We start from the raw sequence: 23,161 nt of genomic DNA, 5'->3' as shown, positions 1-23,161 counted from the left end.
GCTAAAGCTCCGCCCCCATTTGCCATCCCTTTGCTTGACAAGATACGACGACATCCCCATCTACGAAGCTTTTATCGAGGAAAACACGACAAATAGCGGCACGTCAAGTGGTATAAAAAATAAAATTAAAATAAAAAAAAAAATAAAATAAAATTAAAAAAAAATACAAAATTCTAATAAATTTTTAAAAAATTAAAACAACTTTTCGACTCCTTTCTAATCCGTCCCAAATTATTCCCTGAGTTTTGGAAACAGATTTTTTTTCCTGAGATGAGCCTAAGAGTGTCAAAAATAAAAGATAATTTGAACGAGAGGAAATTTTGAACTAAATTTTAACATTTGCATTCATTTTGGCATAGACAGAAATGTGAAAAAAAAACAAAAAAAGAGCAAATTAATCCTCAAAAATTCAACGTGCCCATTCGTTATAATGCTAAATTGTGATTTTATATAATTTTTTTTGGGCTTTGGAATGTCAGAAAATTCCGGTGCGTTCGAAAACCGATTGCCTTTGAACGCCTCGTTGTGAATTGTGAATGAAAATAAATACGTAGCGTGATTATTTCTCTCTCTCAAAACAAGCAAAAGGAAAGAATCATTTTAAACTTTGATTATATATTAATTGGGGGCGTCGGCGTCTCCTGTAAAACGGGAGTATAGCGCCGATTTAGCTAGCTAGCTAGTTCTACGTACGGCCTTGGCTGTTTCCGACCGATAGACCCTACATTCGGGAGGGCGGAGTCTTCAATAACCGTCATTCTGGGTCTTTAAAAAGAATAAAAATGGAAGAAGAAAGTTGAAGTAGAGTTTTTCGTGGCTTTAGCACGACCTAGCTAATTAAATGAGCGGCTAAAAAGATGCTATGGTCCTCAAGTTGTGTTGGAGTTAATTAATTCATTAAAAAATACTTATGTACTGCTAGTGGCATGCTGATATTCAGTATCGTAGGGGGTGTCAAACTCAGTTTGGTGGGCGGGGCATATTTATGCCAAGTAGATCACAGGTGGGTGGGTCTAATTTATTTTTTGACCAAAAAGTTTGCCTTTGCCGATATAAATGGCGCTATATGTCTGAATGAATGTTTATTTAACCCTCTCAAAGAAAATGGATTGGACGTCTGGTGCGGTCAATGGTGTTGGAAGATGACTATCCAAAGCAGATTCAAGTGAATTGGACATCTATTGTTGTCAATGGCGGGCTTTGTGGCTGATTTGGGTCACATTTTTGTCATTTTGGGTACTTCCAGGTTAGTTTTTAGGTCATTTTAGGGTACTTCCAGGTCAATATGTGATGTAAGGGAACTTCCAGATCAATATGTGATGTTAAGGTACTTCCAGGTAACTTTTTAGTCATTTTAGGGTACTTCCAGGTAACTTTTTGGTCATTTTAGGGTACTTCCAGGTAACTTTTTAGTCATTTTAGGGTACTTCCAAGGTAACTTTTTAGTCATTTTAGGGTACTTACAGGTCACTTTGGCCATTTTAGGGTACTTCCAGGTCACTTTGGCCATTTTAGGGTACTTCCAGGTCACTTCGGCCATTTTAGGGTACTTCCAGGTCACTTTGGCCATTTTAGGGTACTTCAAGTTAAATTTTTAGGTCATTTTAGGGTACTTCCAGGTCACTTCGGCCATTTTAGGGTACTTCCAGGTCACTTTGGCCATTTTACGGTACTTCCAGGTCACTTTGGCCATTTTAGGGTACTTCCAGGTCCCTTTGGCCATTTTAGGGTACTTCCAGGTCACTTTAACCATTTTAGGGTACTTCCAGGTCACTTTGGCGATTTTAGGGTACTTCCAGGTCACTTGTTTTGTAATTTTAGGGCATTTACAAGTGACTCCCTGTAGGTTTTGGGACATTTTAAAGAATAAGCGAACATTTAAGGCCAAAAAAACAGTTTCAGCCCACACAAGTTGACCCAAACCGAGTTTGACAGCCCGGACATTAACGTAATTACTCGTCACTTCCTCTCACGCAGGAAAATAAGGCAGCTTTAACGAGTTGGAAATCCAGAGTGAGGTCAAACGTGAGGTCATTGCTCATTGGTTCAGACAAATAATCCATCCGGTCAGGGACGGCAGAACATGATTGGTCAAAAAAATGTCTGTTATGGGCTTTAACGTTGCTAAAAATGATTGAATATTACGGATATTTTTGTGCGATTGTGACGTCAAGATGTTTCTCACTATTGGGAAGAGTGCAATCATGCATGGATATTCCTGAGTGTACGCAAAAAGGAGAAATAAACAACAAAATAAGGATTAAAAAAAACAAGAAAAATCGTCAACATTCTTTTCGAGAATACTCGTTTAAACCTGAGGTAGTTCCAAAAGAAGCCGAGCGCCGGGTAACCTTTAAACGGAGGGCTCCTGAGGAGTAGGCGGCTCGTCCACGGCACCCTCGGGGGAGGTTGGCTTACCCTGAGGGACCGGTGACATAGACTGCTGCGATTTGATTGGGCAGTTGGCCACCATGTGATCGATGCTTTGGCAGAAGTGGCATCTTTTGGGCTGGGGGGGTAACTTGCACTCTTTGGCGTGGTGGTCCGGACCCCCGCAGTTGTAGCACCTGCCAGGGGGAAATTTGGGTTACTTTCATGGATGTTTTTGGGGTGTGGGAGGAAAACGGAGTAGCCAGAGAAAATGTAAACATAGCTAAGGGCAATTGAGACTGTTAGCCAGCTAGCATAGTTAGCGTAGCATGGATTTTTGGGATCTGGGAGGAAACTGGAGTACCCGGAGAAAATTCACGCAAGCCCAAGGAGAACATGTAATCATAGCTAGGGGCAATTGAGACTGTTAGCCTGCTAGCATAGTTAGCATAGCATGGATTTTTGGGATCTGGTAGGAAACTGGAGTACCCGGAGAAAATTCACGCAAGCCCAGGGAGAACATGTAATCATAGCTAGGGGCAATTGAGACTGTTAGCCAGCTAGCATAGCTAGCGTAGCATGGATTTTTGGGATCTGGGAGGAAACTGGAGTACCCGGAGAAAATTCACGCAAGCCCAGGGAGAACATGTAATCATAGCTAGGGGCAATTGAGACTGTTAGCTAGCTAGCCTAGCATGGATGTTTTTGGGATCTGGGAGGAAACTAGATTACCCAGAGGGAGAACATGCAATTATAGCAAAGGGAAATTGAGATTGTTAGCTAGTTAGCCTAGCATGGATGTTTTTATGGTGTGGGAGGAAATTGGAGTACCCGGAAAAAAAACATGTTAACTCAGGGAGAACATGCAATCCTAGATAAGGGAAATTGAGACTGTTAGCCAGCTAGCATAGTTAGCGTAGCATGGATTTTTGGGATCTGGGAGGAAACTGGAGTACCCGGAGAAAATTCACGCAAGCCCAGGGAGAATATGTAATCATAGCTAGGGGCAATTGAGACTGTTAGCCAGCTAGCATAGTTAGCATAGCATGGATTTTTGGGATCTGGTAGGAAACTGGAGTACCCGGAGAAAATTCACGCAAGCCCAGGGAGAACATGTAATCATAGTTAGGGGCAATTGAGACTGTTAGCCAGTTAGCCTAGCATGGATGTTTTTGGGATCTGGGAGGAAACTAGATTACCCAGAGGGAGAACATGCAATTATAGCAAAGGGAAATTGAGATGGTTAGCCGTTAGCCTAGCATGGATGTTTTTATGGTGTGGGAGGAAATTGGAGTACCCGGAAAAAAAACATGTTAACTCAGGGAGAACATGCAATCCTAGATATGGGAAATTGAGACTGTTAGCCAGCTAGCGTAGCATGGATGTTTTTGGGGTGTGGGATGAAACCGGAGTACCTGCAGAAAATCCACACAAACTCAGGGAGAGCACGCAATAATAGCTAGGGTAGGGGCACTTGAGGTTGTTAGCCAGTTAGCATAGCATTAAGTTTTTGGGGTGTGGGAGGAAATCGGAGTACCTAAAGAAAACCCATGCAAACTCAAGGAGAACATTCAGTAGCTAGGTGCAATTGAAAGTGTTAGCCAGCTAGCCTAGCATTGATTTTGGGAATCTGGGAGGAAACTGGAGTACCCAAAGATAACCCACGCAAACCCAGGGAGAACATGTAATCATAGCTAGGTTAATTGAAACTGTTAGCCAGTTAGCCTAGCATGAAGTTTTGGGGATCTTGGAAAAAAATTGATTACCCAGAGAAATCTCATACAAATGTCTAAAATATATTTTGCTGTGTCTGTATTCTCACTCTCTTGCTACCATGACAGTGAAATATCCCAAATAAGATCTAATCTAATTTTATTACACGACTACTAAATCTGTCCCTCTACACTATGGACAAAATCTCTCAACCTATTTCCCTCCACTGGAATCGAACCCAAGGGCCCAACCCCATAAATAATTATAAAACAGATGCGTAGCGGGTGTGTGGGGGTGTTCACTCGGTATCCAAAAGTGTGTGTGTGTGTGTCGGTCTTTTGGGATGATTGAAGTCCTAACAAATGAGCCCAACGCGAGCGTCTAAAGAAGCCCCGCCCACAAATTGGCGTCAGGAACGCCGAGGGGAAGTGCTCCTTTGTCCGGGGAAGGGCGGCAATCCCGACCTCTGACCTCTAACCCCTAGCCACCGCGCGCCGGCATTTGCGCATACACCGTTCCCAAGGCAACGGTGACCTTTGACCCTTTGGCATCTGTTATCAATTAAACGGACGCCGCTTTCTTTGCTCACCCGTGGAAATGTGCTTTTCATCAAAATGGCCGAAAAAAATGGCTTCCCAAGCCACTTCGCTTTTTTTTATAAAAAGGCTTAAAAATACTTAACAAAGTACAAAAACGATGAAATTATAAAATCGGAAACGGGAGGGTCGAGTCGTCTTTTTGATGTTGGGGCAGTGGGTGGGGCTTATCGAACCGAGGGGGAGGGGCTACGAGGCGTAATGATCTCCGCTCTCACACCGGCTACTCGATGGCTCTAATCGCAAATGACAGCGGGGGTGAAGGTGATACACCTCTAACCTCGGTCGCCTTAATGATATTCAAAAAACGGACACCCCCAATGTACGCCCTAAAAGTAAAAAACAAAACATGACCCGCATTTTGCGCAATTAAGGCTTACGTTTGGGTTGAAAACGGATATTTGGGAACGGACGTTAGCGGGTAAAGTAGGGCTGGGTGGTTTTTTAGTTGAGGGAGAACGGAATTTTTGGGTGAATTGAGGGGTAGTGCCTTAAAAATAGTCAATTTTGATGTGTTTTGGGTGTTTGTGAAACTTGGATTAAAGATATTAAAAAAGAAGAAAAGCCAAAATTGCCCAGATTTTGCATTAAAACAATTTTTTGAAACATATTTTTGGGATGTGAGACTTTTTTGTATATTTTTTTTGAAGATTGCCTAAAAATAGTCAAAGTTGATGTGTTTTTGGTGTTTGTTGTATTAAAGATAAAAAATATACCAAAATAATCCAAGGTTAGCATTAAAAAAAAAAATACACATTTTTTATGGATAATTGTGTAATACTAATAAAATTGGCAGACTTTTTTGTAGAAAAAATACTTTTTGTGTTTTTGCTGTTTGTTAAACTTGAATTAAATCTTTTAAAAAGCCAAAATTTGCCCAGATTTTGCATTAAAACTGATTTTTACTCAAAAAAATGGATGCTTACTTGTGTAATACTAATAAAATGGGAGACTTTTTTGCCTAAAAACATTTTTCTCAAAATATTCATTGTTATTATGTTTCTGGTGTTTGCTACATTTGGATTCAAACAAAAAATAGCCCTGACTTAGCATTAAAACTTTTTCATACATTTTTTGGATGCCTACTTATGTAATGCTAATAAATAAAAACAAGTTCAAGACAAATTTTGTTTCTGATTCAGATTGGACAGCAAAGTAAATTAAAAAAAATGATTAAAAAGAGAAGGGTAGATCGCCCAGCCCTACTTTCATTACCAAAAACTTCCCCTCAAACTGAAACATGCTAAAAATAGTATAACATTAGCATATAATGAATAAGAATAATGCTAAGCTTTTGGTGTTGGCCCTGAGGGTCCGCTGGGGTTCAGGGTGGGGGTTTGCCAAATTTAAACACTTATTGATCCACCTCGCACGTCAAACCATGGCCGAGATGACCCTTTCTAAGGTGGTTGGTCGGCGAGAAAGATAAACCAACAATTGGGGTGCTTTCAGTATTAAATACATGCATGCTAGGCTAATTATATGCTAAATTGTCCTCAGCTACGACTGATTGGTTGTTTGTTTCCTTCTACCGTCTGATTGGCTATCTGACCATTCAAGGTGGGGCCAGAAGTCAGCTGGGATAGTCTCCAGCACCCCCACATGTCCAAAAAACATGCACGCTAGGCTAATTGTATGCAAAATTGTCCTTAGCTACGACTAATTGGTTGTTTGTCTCCTTCTGCCCTGTGATTGACTTACGGCCCATTTAGGGTGTCGCCCACCTGGGACCAGAAGTCAGCTGGGATAGGCTCCAGCACCCCCACATGTCCAAAAAACATGCATGCTAGGCTAATTGTATGCTAAATTGTCCCTAGTTATGACTGATTTGTTGTTTGTTTCCTTTTAGCGTCTGATTGGCTATCTGACCATTCAAGGTGGGGCCAGAAGTCAGCTGGGATAGGCTCCGGCACCCCCCGTGACTAATGTGTACGGTATGAATTGATGTTAAGGGACGGATGTGTTGCCGTTTTGAGCTTACCGGTCTCCTTTGGCTCGTCTTTTGTGGACTTTCTTGCCTTTGGGTCGGCGCTCGCTGCCCACGCAGTGGATTCCGCCGGGCCCCGTGACCCGCTGGGACTCCAGACCCTTGGAGGACTTTTTGAAGGTAAACTCCACGGCTTCGCCTTCTTTCAGGCTGCGGAAGCCCTCCATGTGGAGTTTGCTCTGGAAGAAAAATAAATGAAAAACCACACCCACATTTAAATAAAAAAAAAAAAAAAATGGGTCGGTGATGAGTGGTTAGCACATTGGCCTCGTAATTTTGGGGTCAAGGGTTCGATTCCAGGTGGGTCATCAGTGTGTGGAGTTTGTATGATCTCCCTTGGCTTGAGTGGATTTTCTCAGGGTGCTTTGGTTTACTCCCACAAGCTAAAAAACATTGCATGCTAGGCTAGCTAGCTAACAGTCTAAATGGTTTTAGCATATTTAGACTGTTAACCTGCATGCTAGGCTAGCTAGCTAACAGTCTAAATAGTTTTAGCATATTTAGACTGTTAGTCAGCTAGCCTAGCATGCATGTTTTTGGCTAGCCTAGGTTGTCCTTTGTCTCATTGCGCCCTGGAATTGGTTAGCCACCGCTTCAGTGTCCGTTATAGTTGGCTGGGAGAGGCTCCAGCACCCCCGTAACCCTTGTGAGGAAAGTACAAAAAAATGAATACATGAATAACAAAGGCATTTTCCATACATTTGTCATTTTCATTTGAAATTTGGCACACAAAAAATTTACTTTGGCGGGCCGCACAATCGTGACGTGGCGGTCCCGGATTTGGCCCGCGCCCCCTACTTTGATACCCCTGCTCAAATCTTAATTTTGACGGTTTTCCATTGCTATTTCTCCACAAACCAGACCATTTTGGCTTGACCCACACACCATGTGTGCGCTTGTGTGGTTTTTAGACTCCGCCTCCATTGAATGGTCAACCTGATGTGGGTAACCTTCAGCCCCTATTTTGCCCCCCCCCCCCCCCCTTTGGATGAAGGGACGGCATTCCACATTAACAGCCCCCCACACTGACCACTGCTCGAAAAACCTAAAGTGCAGGATGTAAAGGGGGGGGGGGGGGCTTGGGGGGTCCGAGGGTTGGGGGTGGGGTGGGAAGGCAGGCGTTGAGGTGTAGGGAGGGTGAGGGGGGGTGGCTATGACATTCCTTGGATGGTTGTTCAGCACAAAGACAGACAAGATTAAAAGTTTGCAAGTTAGGGTTTGGTTGGGGTTGGGCTTGGGGGCGGGGCTAAAGTTGGTTTCAAAATGAGTGATGTCTTCCAAAGCGGGCCACCCCACGATACGTCTCGATTTAAGATTAGATTTCCGGGTTTTGTTTGACGACGCGTGGCCGGGAAGGTGAGGGGGCGAGGGGGGGGGGGGGGGGGGGGGTGTGAATTAATCAAATGACAATGAAAAAAAAACGGGGGGGGCTGGGAAGCGCCGTCACCAATCAATGAAACGCCGCCGGCCGGCTTGCATTCAAGTCAAATGACCCCGAAGAGCTCCCCTGGTTGAGGGGGAGGGGGGTTAGTTATTTGGAGGAGTGGGCAAACAAACCCCAGTTGAATTAGTGACTCGTTGGGTGTTCAAAATTGACTTGGTGCCTGGTGTTCAGGTGTGCCTGGTCATGTGATTCTTCTCGGCCAATCGGAGACGAGGGGGTGGTTGGGTTGGGGTTTTGGGGAATTTGGGTTTTTTTGGGGGGAGGGGGGGGGTGTTGTGGTGGGTTTTTTTTGTTTTATGTTGTTGGGAAGGTTGGGGGAATGCGTTGGGGTTGGTGGGTGTGGCCTATGGATGCAAACAGAAAGGGAGGGGTGGGGTTGTGGTAAATTTCCGTGGCTTTTGGATGATTCTAGAAATGATACAATGGGGGAATTATTGGGGTTTTGGAAGGGAGTATTTTTGATTGGGGTCAATTGGGGTTTGATTGGATGATATTTTGGGGCCCATATTTGATAATATTGGTGTTTTAGGATTGGCAAGAAAAGGTGATTATGGATTATTTTAAATGAATGAATTGGTTAATTGAGGGATGTATTTTGGGAAAAAATAGGATTAAAAAAATGCAAAAAAATCATGAGTGCTAGGAAAAATAAACAATTTTGAATAAAATAAAATTTAAAAAATGTAGATTTACACTACAGCCATTGAATTATGTCAGATATTTGTTTCATTTTTTAAAGTAAATTATTAAAGTACAATTAAAGTACATTTTCGAACCAAGACAAAATTCAGTTTTTAGATATACATTTCAATATTTAAATAATATAAATACCTTTTTTAATAGATTACACTAATAAGAAATGATTTACAATGAAGAGTTTATTAACATTAGCTCATCGAATAGCCCAATCATTTCGAAAAGGATTGGACGCCTATACTCGTCAATGGGACCCATAAACCCTGTTCTGTTAACCATAGAAACCTGACATCTGCCTGATTAAAAATGACACAAATAGACAAATACCCACATAATAGCACAGAAATTCTGATTTTTAAAAAAATATTTGGCCATTTTTTGTCCAAAACCATACAAAAAATCTTCCATATTTTCCCCACTGGTCACTTAGCGTCCCCACTAGTGACCGTTAACCTACTTCCTCCCTCCCATGTGACCTTGCTCCAACACCCCCACCCCAACAGCCCACCTTCAAACAAAAAGGAAGTCACAATTAACCCTTTCCGTCCCATTGACAATACTAGACGTCCAATCCCTTTTTTTTCAACCCAAAACGTCAATTTAATCCAACCTTCCCTCTTCAAATGGGATTGGACGTCATTCCGTCAAAATTATGCGGGTATTTTTTGTCGTTTTTCAGTTTGTGGCTATTATAAAACGGGTAAAAAATGTTCAAGGTCTGGAAGGAAGACATCAGCGTCTTGATTGGGCCGTCCCGGAGACAAAGAAGGTTCTCGGTCACGGACCGAGGGGTCCCCCATTCACGTGGATGTCCCCCATTGTCCACCCGCACAAAAGACCCGGCGGACCCTGGGAGTTGATTTTGTGGGACACGCGGCTACTAATTTTACAGCCTGAGCGTCTCACTTGTTTTTTTTTTTGTTTTTTTTTATCCTGCCATAACCTTTTCCAATCCATCATTGACATGCACGCTTATAAGCTCCGCCCCCTTGGAAAGGGCATCCTAATGAGTTAGATATGGGGGATTTGTACTTATATTGGCACTAAAAAAATTGAAATGGGAGGGTGGGCAGCAAATTTAATGCAATTTTATTAAAAAGAATAATTTTAACATTTTTAAATAGCATAAGTTAGCCAAAATTGACAAGAAAAACACACATATTTATGTTAATTAAATTAATTTTAGAAAATCAATACTAGCCAATAAATCCAAATTTATTAGAAAAAGACATTTGATTTTTTTATTTAATCATAAGATACTGGAAAAAAACATATTTATGATAGTGAAATAAATTTTAAAAATTATCAATAGCAGCTGGTTATCTAAGTGGATGCAATTTGATTAAAAAAGGCCATTTTAAAATGTTACCCAATCATAAGCTACCCAAAAAAAGACATTTATGCTAGTGAAATTAATTTTAAAATATTAAATTGCAGGCAATCAATTACTAAATGTATACAATTTCATTAGAGAAGACAATTTCATTTTTTAAATTTCATAAACTAACCTAAATTTAAAAATAAAACACATTTATGCTAGTAAAAATATTTTTTAAATCACAGCCAGTGAATTAAATGTATTCAATTTCACTAAGAAGAGCCAATTATTTATTTTTAACAAGCCATAAGCTACCCAAAATATAAACCCAAATTGTCAAATATAATCAATATAAAAAATTCAAAAGATCACCAGCCAATCACAGAGCAGGAGGACACAAAAGACAACCAGTCACAACTATGGGCAATTTAGCATACAATTAGCCTAGCTTAGCATGTTCTTGGAATGTCGGATGAAAACCAGAGTACCCAAAAAAACCCACACAACCCCAAGTAGAACATACAAACTCCAAACAATGAAACCCAACCTGGGATCGAACCCACGACCTCAAAACTGCGAGACCAAAACACTAACTACTCATCCACTAGGCCACACAACACATTTAAAACCCCCAAAATAACCCTAAACAACCTTATATACTTTTAATATTATATAATTTTATCCAAAATGGTAATTTTATTATATTTTTTGAGCAATTTTGTTGTCCTAATTTTTTGTATGAGAAAATCGGCGCCAAAAAAAAAACTTGGAAAAAAACCCAGGTAAGTTTTCTCCTGGTTTTACAGCGACTAGCAAACTTGGTTAAGGAGGGGGCCCGGGAGTCATGGGGGTCGTGGGGGGTGTTTGGGGGGGGGGGGCTCAGATCTTTTTGAATGAATTTACGACAGGAACCTGGAGCTGAATGAGACGGCGTGCCGACTCTCCTCTCATTCACATGCTAAGTCTTTATCTGATCAAGCTGCTCCGGAGGCACTCGTGTGAGAATTGCCACGGGGGGAGGGGGTGTGGCTAGATGGAGGGGCTGTTTTTTGGTGGGGAGGGGGATTTTATGCCACCAAAATAATTGAATGTCATGAAAAAATAATTCAGTTTTTTTTTTAAAAGATGGGACAGTTTAAGTTCAATAGGGTGGGAAATGTTCTATATTGTTTGGGTTTGGGGAATGGGTGGGTTTTATTTGGGGATTTGTGTTTTTTTGTTGAAAAATGTGTCAAATGATGCTTGTAGGTGTCCAATTTTGTGGTGCTGTATGAGTGGGAGGGCGGTAGTTATGGATTGGTCGTTTGGTATTGTCATGATTTGGATTATTAATCGGAATTAAAAAAAAATAATGTCTATTTTCAACCAAAAAAAACACGACAAAGATAGTAGATGATTAAAATGTTGCTAACAATTGACGAAAAGGCTCAATAAAATGATAACTTTTGACTACATATTTTCCTTTTTGGTCTATTTTCTAAAGAAAAACCCTGACTAAAATAGTAAATGACTAAAATGTCACTAAAATTTTAAGAAAAAACATTTTCATGATACTTTTAACTCCATATTTTACAAAAATCATGTCATTTTCATTATTAACATTATTTTTTACAGATTAAACCATTAAAACAAATCACCTTTCAACCTTTTTTAAATAAATACACTTCCTAATATTCTTAGTTTCTCCCTTTAATACTGCTTTTTCAATTAAAAACCTAAAAAAACAACCAAAAAACCCCAAACATGCCTATCTCATAGCCTAACCTATTTCAATGCCATTGACGTCACTAAACGTCCAACAACAGCCAATGACTTAAAAACAAGGTTTATTAATCCATGTATTTACTCATTAACTTACTTATTACCTATCTATTTATGTCTAGAATATCTTTTTCTGTGTCTGTATTCTCACCCTCTTGCTACTGTGACAACGAAATTTCCCAAATAAAAGATGAATAAAGTTATCCAATCAAAAAAACCACCTTTAAATGCCAAAAAAAAACTGAAATTTAACCAACTCTCACATAGTCTTAAACTCTTTACATGTGCTCCCACGGGGGTGGATAACACCCACAGAGCCAAAACGGACCCCCACAATTTGATCAAGGTACCTACCAACCCTGGCTAGAACCATTTCCCCTTTACACTCTTTCAAAAACCACCAAAAAACACAAAAAAATCACCAAAAAACGACCCAAAAATGCATTTTGGAGTTAAAAAATACCCCAAAAAGCCGTTTTTTCCCTTTTCTACCCAAGAATTTCCCGCCCAGGTGTGCTTACCTGGTGCACAAAAACGTCCACGGGTTCGTCCAAAAGGACCCCGTCCCGACTAGTCATGGCCAGGAAACCGAACCCCATCCGCACGTTGAACCACTTGCAGGAACCCAAACCCTGCAGGCTTTGCGATTCGTCGTCCTCGAGCGGATTCGGACCCTCATCTTCGTCAACTGTCTTGCAGACCCCTGAGAAATTCAACCAAAAACAACCAAAAAATGGGTTAAAAATTTAAAAAAACTGAAGAAAGTACGTGATTTTTTACTGGATTAAGAACTAATGAATGAATTAACCTGGAAATTCCTGGTTAGAAACCGAACCCATGTCTTTCTGGTGCTCCGCGTGGGGATTCGAACGCACGCCTCACGCACGGAGCCACGCCGGTCGTCGCCACTGTCGGGGGGAGAAGAAAAAAAGTGAAGAAGACGAGCGGGAGAAAGCACACATACAGAGAAAGACACGGAATTGGGGAGGGGGGTAAACAAAAAAAAAAAAAAAAAAGAGAGAAAGAGGTGGAGAAGTGGTGGTGGGGGGCGGCTCGCAACACTCGCTCAACAATGAGGGGTCGGTCGTTGGGGGGTTGGGGACACGAATACATACTGCTGAGGTGGAAACTTGTTTGGGGGGGAGAAAATTGACATATTGGAGGTAGTTATCGCGATATTTGGGGGGTTTGATGGAGGGATTTGGATTGTTTTATTGGGGGAGGAGCTTCGTTGAAGTCAATGGGGTTTTGTTGGTTGTTATGACAGGTTTAAAGTGGCACCTTAGAGGGGTTAGATGAGGAAATAGGTGCTGGGAAAAGGGTTTTGAGGGGATATGAATGAGATGGGGAGTTTTTGGAGTGGAAGGTAGGAATTTGGAGGGTTAAAAATGTGTGGAGGGGTTAAAAATTTGAGGTTTTGGTTGATTTTTGTGTGTTTTTAATGTGTTTTGTTGGCAATAGATGATTTGTAGCATGATTTGATGTGGGATTGTTTGTTTTTTGCGACTGTAGAAATTGTTTTTTGGTGTATTTTTGGTTTAAAATATGTTTTTTTTTACTGAATGGCTGTTTTGGACTTTTTTTAATAGGTAAATCATATTTTAATAACATTTATGATGATATGTTTGACTTTGCAAGATTTTTTGTAAGTAATTATTTGTATTTCAATGTTCTTATCATAAGGTTTTATTGTTAAATAGTATTTTTAGTTGGACAAATTCATTAAAAAAATATCATATTTAACCATATTAATATATTAGAAATTCAATTAATATTTTCTTATATTTTTTAAATGGGTAAAATTGAAGTGGAGTGAAAATGAAAACATTTTTTTTTCTTTTTTGAGTTTTCAGAACAGCGCCACTTAGTGGAGAAACAATATATACAAATACTAAAGTGTTATTTGTTTACACTATGAGAATCATTTTATATTTGAATACATTGTTTAACTTAATCATTGGATAAAATTGACAATGTTTTTATTATTGAAATGCCAATGTTATTTGATGAAAATGCTAAAGTGCTAAAATGCTAATTGTTGTATTTGTTTTAAAATCCTAAAAAATCTTTTGTACATTTATTTAAATTAATTATTCTATTTACTCAATGAAATGAATTAGATTTTTAAATGTAAAGTAGCTTTTTAGAATTTTTGCAAAAAAAACATTGGTTTTGTTAAGTTTTTAAATAAAATGACCAAAATACTTTTAAATACACTTGTTAGATGACGTTTAACAGTTAATTTGTCTATTCTAGAAAGTCACAGCCATTAATAATGTGTTTAATTAAGGACGTTAATGATATAATAAAGAGTCAAATATCTCTCCCCGGGGGGTTTAAGTCGGGGGGAAGGGAGCCCCTTTTTTGGGCCTGAGCCAAATGTTCATTAGCGTGAATATGGAAAAACTAGCTAAGTTAGCACAAAAATGTTTTTGTGAGGCTATGAAAATTAAACACAATATTATGAATAAAAACGTTTAAGGCATAAAATGATAAAAACAGGTGGAAAAGCTCAAGATAAAAAACTAAACTTTTGATGGTGGTTTTAATTTAGTTTTTAGGGCTAACATTTTCATTTAAAAAGAAAGTTTTGTCTTTTTTTAAACTTGTTTACTCTTCAAAATGTAACAAACATTTCAGTTAATCCTTATAAAATTGAATTTAGAAGTGCTAGCTGCTTCTGTCAGTTTATACGGGGCAATTAGCAATTAGCTTAGCATTTTTGCTGACTCATTTAGTAATTAGCATTCATAAACTTCCTTGTGGATGGATTAAAAAACGGTTTGAGAAAATGTTTTTCCCAGCCAAAATGTCACATGTTAATTACTAATAAATACATTATTAAGCTTAAAGTTTATGAAAAACACTTCTGGGACCAATTAAGTTCATAAATAGGAGCTACGACTGTATTAAAGTGTTTAAATGACAACAAATAGTGCCTAAAGTTGACTAACTTTCAACTAAAGGTGCTTTGTTGTTTCGTTTTGTTTGTTAGTACCCAAATCAACCACTTGGCGTCACTGCAAATCATGTTACTCTCCTGACCCGGAAGCACGAGGGCAAAACCTAACCAATCAAACGCACCCTTACCCAACTGAAGCACCGCCTCTTTCTTCCTCCGGAGGTGGCAGGGGAAGAAAGCTGCTAAGCAAGCCGACCGGCGAGCATGTCTAGGCGGCTTCAGCCGGAGATGTGCCGCGGTGAAGGTGGAGCTTCGGCTACAGGCTGATAAACAACCATCAAGAAATGGGTCGACTACGGAGGAGAGCCTGTGTGGCTCTCTTCCTCTTCACGCTATTCATCTTCGGAGCCATGATGGCTCTGCGGACTCTTAAAAGCGGGGACGGTTTCTCGGATCTTCTCCCCGACTCGCCGGAGCGGCGTTCGGTGTCCTCCTCGCCCGCTCACCGGCATGGGAAAGCCGGGGCTGAGGCCGGAGCCAGAGCCGGGGCCGGAGCACCCAACATCGGTCCTGAAGGGAACATTTTCGACGATGTTCATATCTTCTACTACGCTTGGTACGGAAGCCCAAAGGCGGACGGGAAGTTTATACACTGGGACCACGTCCTGGTACCACACTGGGACCCAAAGATAGCGTCTAGTTACCCACGGGGGAGGCATGTTCCACCCGAAGACATCGGTTCTAGCTTCTACCCGGAGCTGGGTCCGTATAGTTCCAGAGATCCGGCTGTGTTGGAGTCCCACATGGAGCAGATTGCGGCGTCAGCTGCTGGTAAGATAAAAACTTGACTAGAATTAATAAGTTGTACAAAAAAGTGCAAGTATATCAAGATATGTACCATTGACGTCAATAGGCGTCCAATTTATTTGAACTGGGAGACTAATTGCTCGCTGCCATGCCTTCTATTCCAAAAAAATTGGACTCCTAAATTAGTCAAGTTCAGTGGAAGAACTAAATATATAAATGGTGACTTTTGCCTATTTTTATTGCTATTTTAAGGATTTTTTAACTGAAAAACTACAATATTTCTTGACAATTGATGTTAATTTATGTGACAAATCCAAACATGACCTTCTATAATATTCTAAAATGCATATTTTACAATCTTTTAGCCCTAACATAGAAAAAACAAGAAAAAATCTGACATTATATTATGTTTTTAACAATACAAAGCATTGCAAATCTGTTTAAACGATCTAAAAACTGCAATTGCATGAAATCTAAAGAACATATATAATAAAACTAATTGTAGATTTGAAATTCGGGAACAGAAACGGCAAATAATCAGTTAAAAAATATCAAATGAAACAAAAACCTTGGACCAGAAAATGAAAAAAAAAACAATATTGTAAGTTGGAGTGATTCAGCACCATGGACAGCTCTTTGCATTTGCCTTGAAGTATGAATACATAAAATTCTACACGAGTTTTTGGCTTCTAACTCAAATAATTAGTTTGCCAAATACACAATACTTATTGCCTTAAACTATCAAATATTTTTAAACAATTTCGCACTTTTATGAGTTATTTTGCCCCCTAAAAAACTCATTCATACAATCAAATCCACATAATCTATCGCTTAAAAACTATATTTTAGAACTAATCTGACATATATAATTGAATTTAAAATGATTTAATGGTTCAACCTTCACCAAATTATTAAAAAAAAATAGCCCAAGACAGAATTATACTGCTTCAACAACCTTGAAAATAAGTATTTTTGTCAAAGACAATTTGAATAGACGTACTGTAAAGACCAGTAGAGCGATTTAATCAATTATTAATATGTCACGTTACCCAAAGAGACACCCGAATACTCGGTGTCCAATAACAAGCCATTTCCCCTTCACTTAATATTGCCCAGAATATTCTTAGCAAGGCGGGGGCGGGGTTAAAAGTGCAAACGGATTGGTCGCCGCCATGCAAGCAAGCTGCTTAAAGAGACGAGTTGTCAAAAAAACGCTAGCGGCTAACCTCTACATGACCCCATTTCAAAATAAAAGGTTGTAAATATGACCCTTTGTATGTTTTTTTGTTCCGGTAGGGGTCCTGGTTTTGTCCTGGTACCCCCCCGGCGTGGCTGACGATAACGGGGAACCCACGGAAGATTTTGTTCCGGCCGTATTGGATGCTGCGTACAGACATAATCTTAAGGTAAGCTAAAAAAGATGGTACGATGGTGAAGTGGTTTGTGCATCGGTCGGATGGTTTTAGGGTCGGTGGTTCGATTCTAGGTTGGTCCTTACTGTGTGGAGTTTGCATGTTTGTTATAGGCTTGTGTGGGTTTTCTCCAGGTACTCCTACATGCCAAAAATGTTCATGCTAGGCTAATTGTATGCTAAATTGTCCTTAGTTCGGAGTGATTGGTTGTTTGTCTTCTTGTGACCTGTGATTGGCTGGTTGCCTATTTAGGGTGTTTCCTACCTGGTGGCAGAAGTCAGCTGGAATAGGCTCCAGCACCCTCAGATGTAAAAAAAACATGCATGCTAGGCTAATTGTATGCTAAATTGTCCCTAGCTACCACTAATTGGTTGTTTATCTCCTTCTGCCCTGTGATTGGCTGATTGCCCATTCAGGGTGTCTCCCATCTAATGCCCAAAATCAATTAGGATAAGCTCCAGCACCCCTGCAACCCCCAAAAAAATGCATACTAGTCTAATTGTATGCTAAATTTTCTCTAGCTACAACTAATTGGTTGTTTATCTCCTCCTGCTCTGTGATTGGCTGATTGCCCATTCAGGATGTCTATGACCTAATGCTCGAAATCAGTTGGGATAGGCTCCAGCACCCCTGCATCCCCAAAAAAACATGCACGTTAGGCTAATTGTATGCTAAATTGTCCCTTATCTGTAAATCATTGGTTGTTTATCTCTTTGTGCCCTGTGATTGGCTGGACACTGATTCAGAGTGTCCCCCACTTCGCACCCATGTCAGCTGGGATAGGCTACAGCACCCCCTGCAACCCTAGTGATGATAAAGCGGTTCAGGAAATGAATAAATGTATCCTAGATGGTCTTTCTAGTTTTACCCGCTCTGTAAAGTGCCTAAAAAGTTATGAATGGACATTTTTTGAAAAATTGCTAAGGTTGCAAATACGCTTCGGCACCCCTGGGGTTCGCCGACTTTGCCGCTGACCTTTTAGGGCAAAAAAAACTGTTGTCAAACGTCTTTTGTAAAAGAATTTGTAAGTTGTCCATAGACAGCCGGCCAATTGCCAATTAGGTTGGAAAGTGGGCGGAGTTAAGAACAGCTTCGCCATACGGCGTGCTTATGAAATTTTCATGTTTGATTGAGCTTTTTAAAAGCTTCAGAACACCATTTTTTTACCCATGCGAGACGTACAAAAGGCTTTTTTATGTCAAAACAGACGTTTTCAATAATGCAGTGAGTTTTTCTTTTACACGAAACGACGAACTAAGCTGTCAAAAGTAGGAAAAAAATGGAGGAAAACATGGTTTAAATCTTGTTTTGCGTTTAAACAAACAAATAAACATGACGACTAAAGATGTCGAGATGTCAAAGCCGTTTTGGCATCGATATTTCCACTCTTTTGAGCCCACTTGGGTGAACCAAAAAATAGCAAGCTATGCACCATTTTTTTGTGCGTTTTTCTTCTTTTTTTTGTTGTTAGTGGTGTTGTTATATAAGATGTCCAGCACGCACGCAGGCACGCAAGCACGCACCCACACGGCAGTTGTGCCGCATATCTGCGAGTCACTTGACTTCAGGGCTTCATTCGCTAAACTTTTACGAGGGAATGCGGGTTTTTTTTATAGCTCGGCGGCGGTCGTTGAAGGGGGGATAGGCGTCCAATCCGTTTGGGTTGGGGATGGGTGTCCAATCTGTTTGGGATTGGGGTAAATGTCCTATCTGTTTGGATTGGGTTCGATGTCCAATCCATTTGGTTTGGGGCTGGACGTTCAATCCGTTTGGTCTTGGAAATGGATGTCCAATCACTTTGGGCTGGGGCTGGATTTCCAATCTATTTGGATTGGGGATGGACGTCCAATCCGTTTGGGCTTGGGGCTTGATGTCAAATCTATTTGGTTTGGGGATAGACGTCCAATCCGTTTGGATTGGGGATGGACAACCAATCCGTTTGGATTGGGGATGGACGTCCAATCTGTTTGGATTGGGTTTGATGTCCAATCCATTTGGGTTTGGGGATGGACGTCCAATCTATGTGGATTGGGTTAGACGTCCAATCTATTTGGGGTTAGGATGGACGTCCAATCTATTTGGTCTTGGAGGTGGACGTCCAATCTGTTTGGATTGGGTTAGACGTCCAATCTATTTGGGTTATGGCTAGATGTCCAATCTATTTGGATTGAGGATGGACGTCCAATCATTTTGATCTTGGGGCTAGAGGTCAAATCTGTTTAGATTGGGTTAGACGTCCAATCACTTTGGGCTGGATGTCCAATCTATTTGGATTGGGGATGGACGTCCAATCACTTTGGGCTGGATGTCCAATCTATTTGGATTGGGGATGGATGTCCAATCACTTTGGGCTGGGGCTAGATGTCCAATCTGTTTGGATTGGAGATGGACGTCCAATCCATGTGGATTGGGTTAGACATCCAATCCCTTTGGGGGTTGGGGATGGACGTCCAATCCATTTGAGATTGGGATGGATGTCCAATCCGTTTGGATTGGGTTAGACGTCCAATTTATTTGGGTTTGGGCTAGATGTCCAATCTATTTGGGTTGGATTTAGGTGTCCAAATCGTTTGGATTGGGTTAGACGTCCCATCCATTTGGTCTTGGGGAAGGACGTCCAATCCGTTTGGATTGAGTTAGAAGTCCAATCTGTTTGGTTTTAGGGATGGACAATCAATCCGTTTGGGTTTGGGCCTAAATGTCCAATCTATTTGGATTGGGTTAGACGTCCAATCCGTTTGGATTGGGGCTGGATATCCAATCTATTTGCATGTTCACCCCGGGCATACGTGGGTTTTTGCTGGGTACTCCAGTTTCCTCCCACTTCGCAAAAAGATGCATGCTAAGCTAGCTGGCTAACAGTCTAACTTGCCTAATCCTAGCTATGATTGGTTGTCCTTTATCTTCTTGTCCCCTGCGATTGGCCATACTCATCTGGGATAAACTTTAGATTACATTAGTTTTATTTCATCCCATATTTGGGAAGTTTACTTCGTTGCAGTAGCTAAACAGACACAGAAGACATTGTAGACCTAGCACCCCCCTACGACCCTTTTTGGAGGATAAGCGACTTAGATAATGAACGATTTTATTAAAATTGGTTTACCATTAGAAATTAATCACACTGTTGACATTTCAATAAAAACGCACTCCAGACTGTATAATACACAACGTTAACTTTAAATTGACATTGTTAATCCTTAAGATATTTTCATATTTCTCTTCATTTTTCCTCCCCCGCAAAAAAAATGCATAGCGGACAAAAAAAATCATTAACAATTCAAAAAGTGCGTCCAAGCCTTTAAATATTCAACTCGACAACCTTTTGAGTGCCTGTCATCTTCATTCATTTTCTATGCTGATGATTGTTTAACAACAGATGATGGTTTTATGAATAAAAAAATAATAAAAATATGGAAAAAAATGAAATTATCCATCCAAAATGGACTAATTGTCCTTTTTCCAGGTGGCGTTTCACCTTCAACCGTACAGAGGACGCGATGAACAGAGCGTGCTTGAAAATGTCAAGTACATCATTGACAGGTATGGCTTTTAATTTGGAGGACATGTCCGCAAATTAGGGATCGCAAAAAATGGCAAAAAGATAATGAAATTGTCTGCAAAATGAGGGCAAAATTGGCAAAAAAGATCATTAGAAATTCATATGAACTGCAAAGTAGGATCACATCAATTATTACTACCACAATACATGTTTTTCTGCCTATACAGATGTACAAGTAGAATTATCAAAGTGTATTTTCAATAAATATTACAGCTATAAGCATATTTGAGGGAGTACAGTAATCCCTCAAATAGTTAGCCTTTCAACTTTAAAGGCTAACTATTTTTCTAATATAAAACATATGTAATACCCCAAAAAATAAAACAAGAACAAGTTTTCTGTACAGGTTTTATTTTATTAATGCTTTTTTTTTTTAAATCAAAAAGTGCAATAAACGTAAAAGTAAAAGACAATGAAAATTGACACTTTTGTAACATAGACAACTTTCAAGAGGATCCAGTAAAAAAATAAAAATTAACTAATTGCAACAATTAAGTTCATGCTTCTAGTTTTTTTTCTATTAGGAAGCTACATTAATGTCGCAGATGATAGTCATATTTTTAATATCGCAAATGATAGTCATGTTTTTAATATGGCAGATCATATTCATATTTTTAATATCGCAGATACTCATATTTTTAATATCACAGATGAGTCATATTTTTAATATCGCAGAGGAGTCATATTTTTAAAATCGTAGATGAGTCATATTTGTAATATCGCAGATGGTAATGATTTTAATATTGCAGATGAGTCACATTTTTAATATCACAAAGTCATATTTTTAATATCGCAGATGATATTCATATTTTTAAGATCACAGACGATAGTAATATTTTTAAGATCACAGACGATAGTAATATTTTTAATATCGCAGATCATATTCATATTTTTAATACAGCAGATAGTCATATTCGTAATATCACAGATGAGTCATATTTTTAATATCGCAAATAGTCATATTTTTAATATCGCGGGTGAGTCATTCATTATATCACAAATAGTCATATTTTTTATATCGCAGATGATAGTCATATTTTTAAGATCACAGACGATAGTGATATTTTTAATATCGCAGATATATTTTTAATACCGCAGATAGTCATATTCGTAATATCACAGATTAGTCATATTTTTAATATCACAAATAGTCATATTTTTATATTGCAGATAGTCATATTTTTTAATATCACCAATGATCGTCATATTTTAATATCGCAGATCCTAGTCATATATTAAGCAAAGACCATTTTTCGTCAACAAAAAAAATATGGAATCTACCGCTAATTTCGCACTACTTAGTTTCCTTCCAATAAAATAGTAGCAAACGATGTATCCGAGATCAACGCCCCACTTGATGAGCAACCGTGCCAACTCTAACAGCCTGTTTTGCCACGCCCCCTTCCCACCACACCCCAACAGATACGGCGACCACGCATCATTCTACCGCCACGCCTCCTCCACGCCAACCAAGAACCTCCCTCTCTTCTACATCTACGACTCATACCTGACTCCCACCGAGTCATGGTCGCGTCTCCTGACAGTGGGCGGCGCCCACAGCCTCCGTGGCTCCGCCTACGACGGCATCTTCGTGGCCCTAGTGGTGGAAGAGCGCCATAAACGGGACATCACTTCGGCGGGCTTTGACGGCATGTACACGTACTTCGCCGCTAACGGTTTCTCTTTCGGGTCGTCGCATCAAAACTGGAAGGCCCTCAAGGCCTTCTGCGATGACAACAGTCTACTTTTCGTACCCTGCGTTGGACCCGGCTACGCCGACGCTAGCGTGCGTCCGTGGAACGGCCACAGCGCCCGTAATCGTGTCAACGGGCGCTATTACGAGACGGCCCTGCGGGCGGCGCTAGACGCACGGCCCGACGTTTTGGCCGTCACTTCCTTCAACGAATGGCACGAGGGGACGCAGATCGAGAAGGCGGTACCCAAGAAGACGGCAGCCAGGGTCTACCTGGACTACCGACCCCATGAGCCAAACCACTACTTGGAGCTTACGAGGCGATGGGCTGAGGAATTTAACAAGGAGAAGGAAACCTGGCTTTTGTGAGGGGTGGGAATTGCAACCCCATGGGGTGGGTGACCGGTACGGTGGGAAGGCGAAATGGGGCCTCCTGATTGGCTGTCTGAAATCGTTGATGGAATTTGTGAGCTGGAGTGCTGGATGGGATTTTACAGGTTTTATTACCGTAACGGCCTGAATTTAAGACTTTTTTTGCATTGGAATGAAATAAGGAAGAATTTGTGTTGGTCGTCTTACATTCGGGGTCGAGATGTTATAGCCGTTCGGGATGGTAGAGGGCGCTATACAGTGTTCCCTTGCTGCTTCGCAGATATTTTTTGGAAAAAAATACAATACAAATACAAATATTACATTGAAACAACCTATCTTACAGTTTTTTTTTGTTATAACATAAATTTCACTTTCTCTACCCGTATTCTATATGGTGTACTGTATATAGGGGGGTAAAAATTTGTTTTAAAGAAAATAAAACAAAATAATAATTAATTTTTTTTTTTTTTGAATTAAATTCAAATTAAGCATTTTTGAAGGGGAATCCCTACTTCACGGAAATTCACT

At 40.1% G+C, this 23,161-nt stretch overlaps 2 protein-coding genes across 2 annotated transcripts; one reads left to right on the top strand and one right to left on the bottom strand.

Annotated features, from left to right (window-relative positions):
- Positions 1-1,494: 1,494 nt before the first annotated feature.
- Positions 1,495-15,790, bottom strand: lin28aa (lin-28 homolog Aa). Its single transcript, XM_077721695.1, has 5 exons — positions 14,976-15,790; positions 12,694-12,793; positions 12,407-12,588; positions 6,661-6,845; positions 1,495-2,567 (listed from the first exon to the last, which is right to left on the bottom strand). The coding sequence occupies exons 2-5, from the start codon at positions 12,722-12,724 to the stop codon at positions 2,354-2,356; spliced, it is 612 nt and encodes a 203-aa protein (XP_077577821.1). The 5' UTR covers positions 12,725-12,793; positions 14,976-15,790; the 3' UTR covers positions 1,495-2,353.
- Positions 14,986-23,154, top strand: maneal (mannosidase endo-alpha like). The gene is made up of 4 exons (XM_077721694.1): positions 14,986-15,618; positions 16,891-17,000; positions 20,473-20,549; positions 21,991-23,154. Exons 1-4 carry the CDS (start codon positions 15,132-15,134, stop codon positions 22,628-22,630), a joined length of 1,314 nt encoding a protein of 437 aa, XP_077577820.1. The 5' UTR covers positions 14,986-15,131; the 3' UTR covers positions 22,631-23,154.
- The last annotated feature ends 7 nt before the right edge of the window (positions 23,155-23,161 follow it).

The sequence above is a fragment of the Stigmatopora nigra genome, chromosome 7 (genome assembly GCF_051989575.1).
Source record: "Stigmatopora nigra isolate UIUO_SnigA chromosome 7, RoL_Snig_1.1, whole genome shotgun sequence".
Lineage (NCBI taxonomy): Eukaryota > Metazoa > Chordata > Actinopteri > Syngnathiformes > Syngnathidae > Stigmatopora > Stigmatopora nigra.
Note: the sequence above shows the minus strand (reverse complement) of the source record. Positions and strands in the feature narration are given on the sequence as shown.

Coding starts and splice junctions, on each gene's coding strand:
- maneal (XM_077721694.1), top strand. CDS start 15,132: ATGGGTCGACTACGGAGGAGAGCCTGTGTGGCTCTCTTCCTCTTCACG. Junction 15,619..16,890: donor GATTGCGGCGTCAGCTGCTG/GTAAGATAAAAA, acceptor TTGTTCCGGTAG/GGGTCCTGGTTTTGTCCTGG. Junction 17,001..20,472: donor CGTACAGACATAATCTTAAG/GTAAGCTAAAAA, acceptor TCCTTTTTCCAG/GTGGCGTTTCACCTTCAACC.
- lin28aa (XM_077721695.1), bottom strand. CDS start 12,724: ATGGGTTCGGTTTCTAACCAGGAATTTCCAG. Junction 6,846..12,406: donor TGGACGTTTTTGTGCACCAG/GTAAGCACACCT, acceptor TTTTTCTTCCAG/AGCAAACTCCACATGGAGGG. Junction 2,568..6,660: donor AGACGAGCCAAAGGAGACCG/GTAAGCTCAAAA, acceptor TCCCCCTGGCAG/GTGCTACAACTGCGGGGGTC.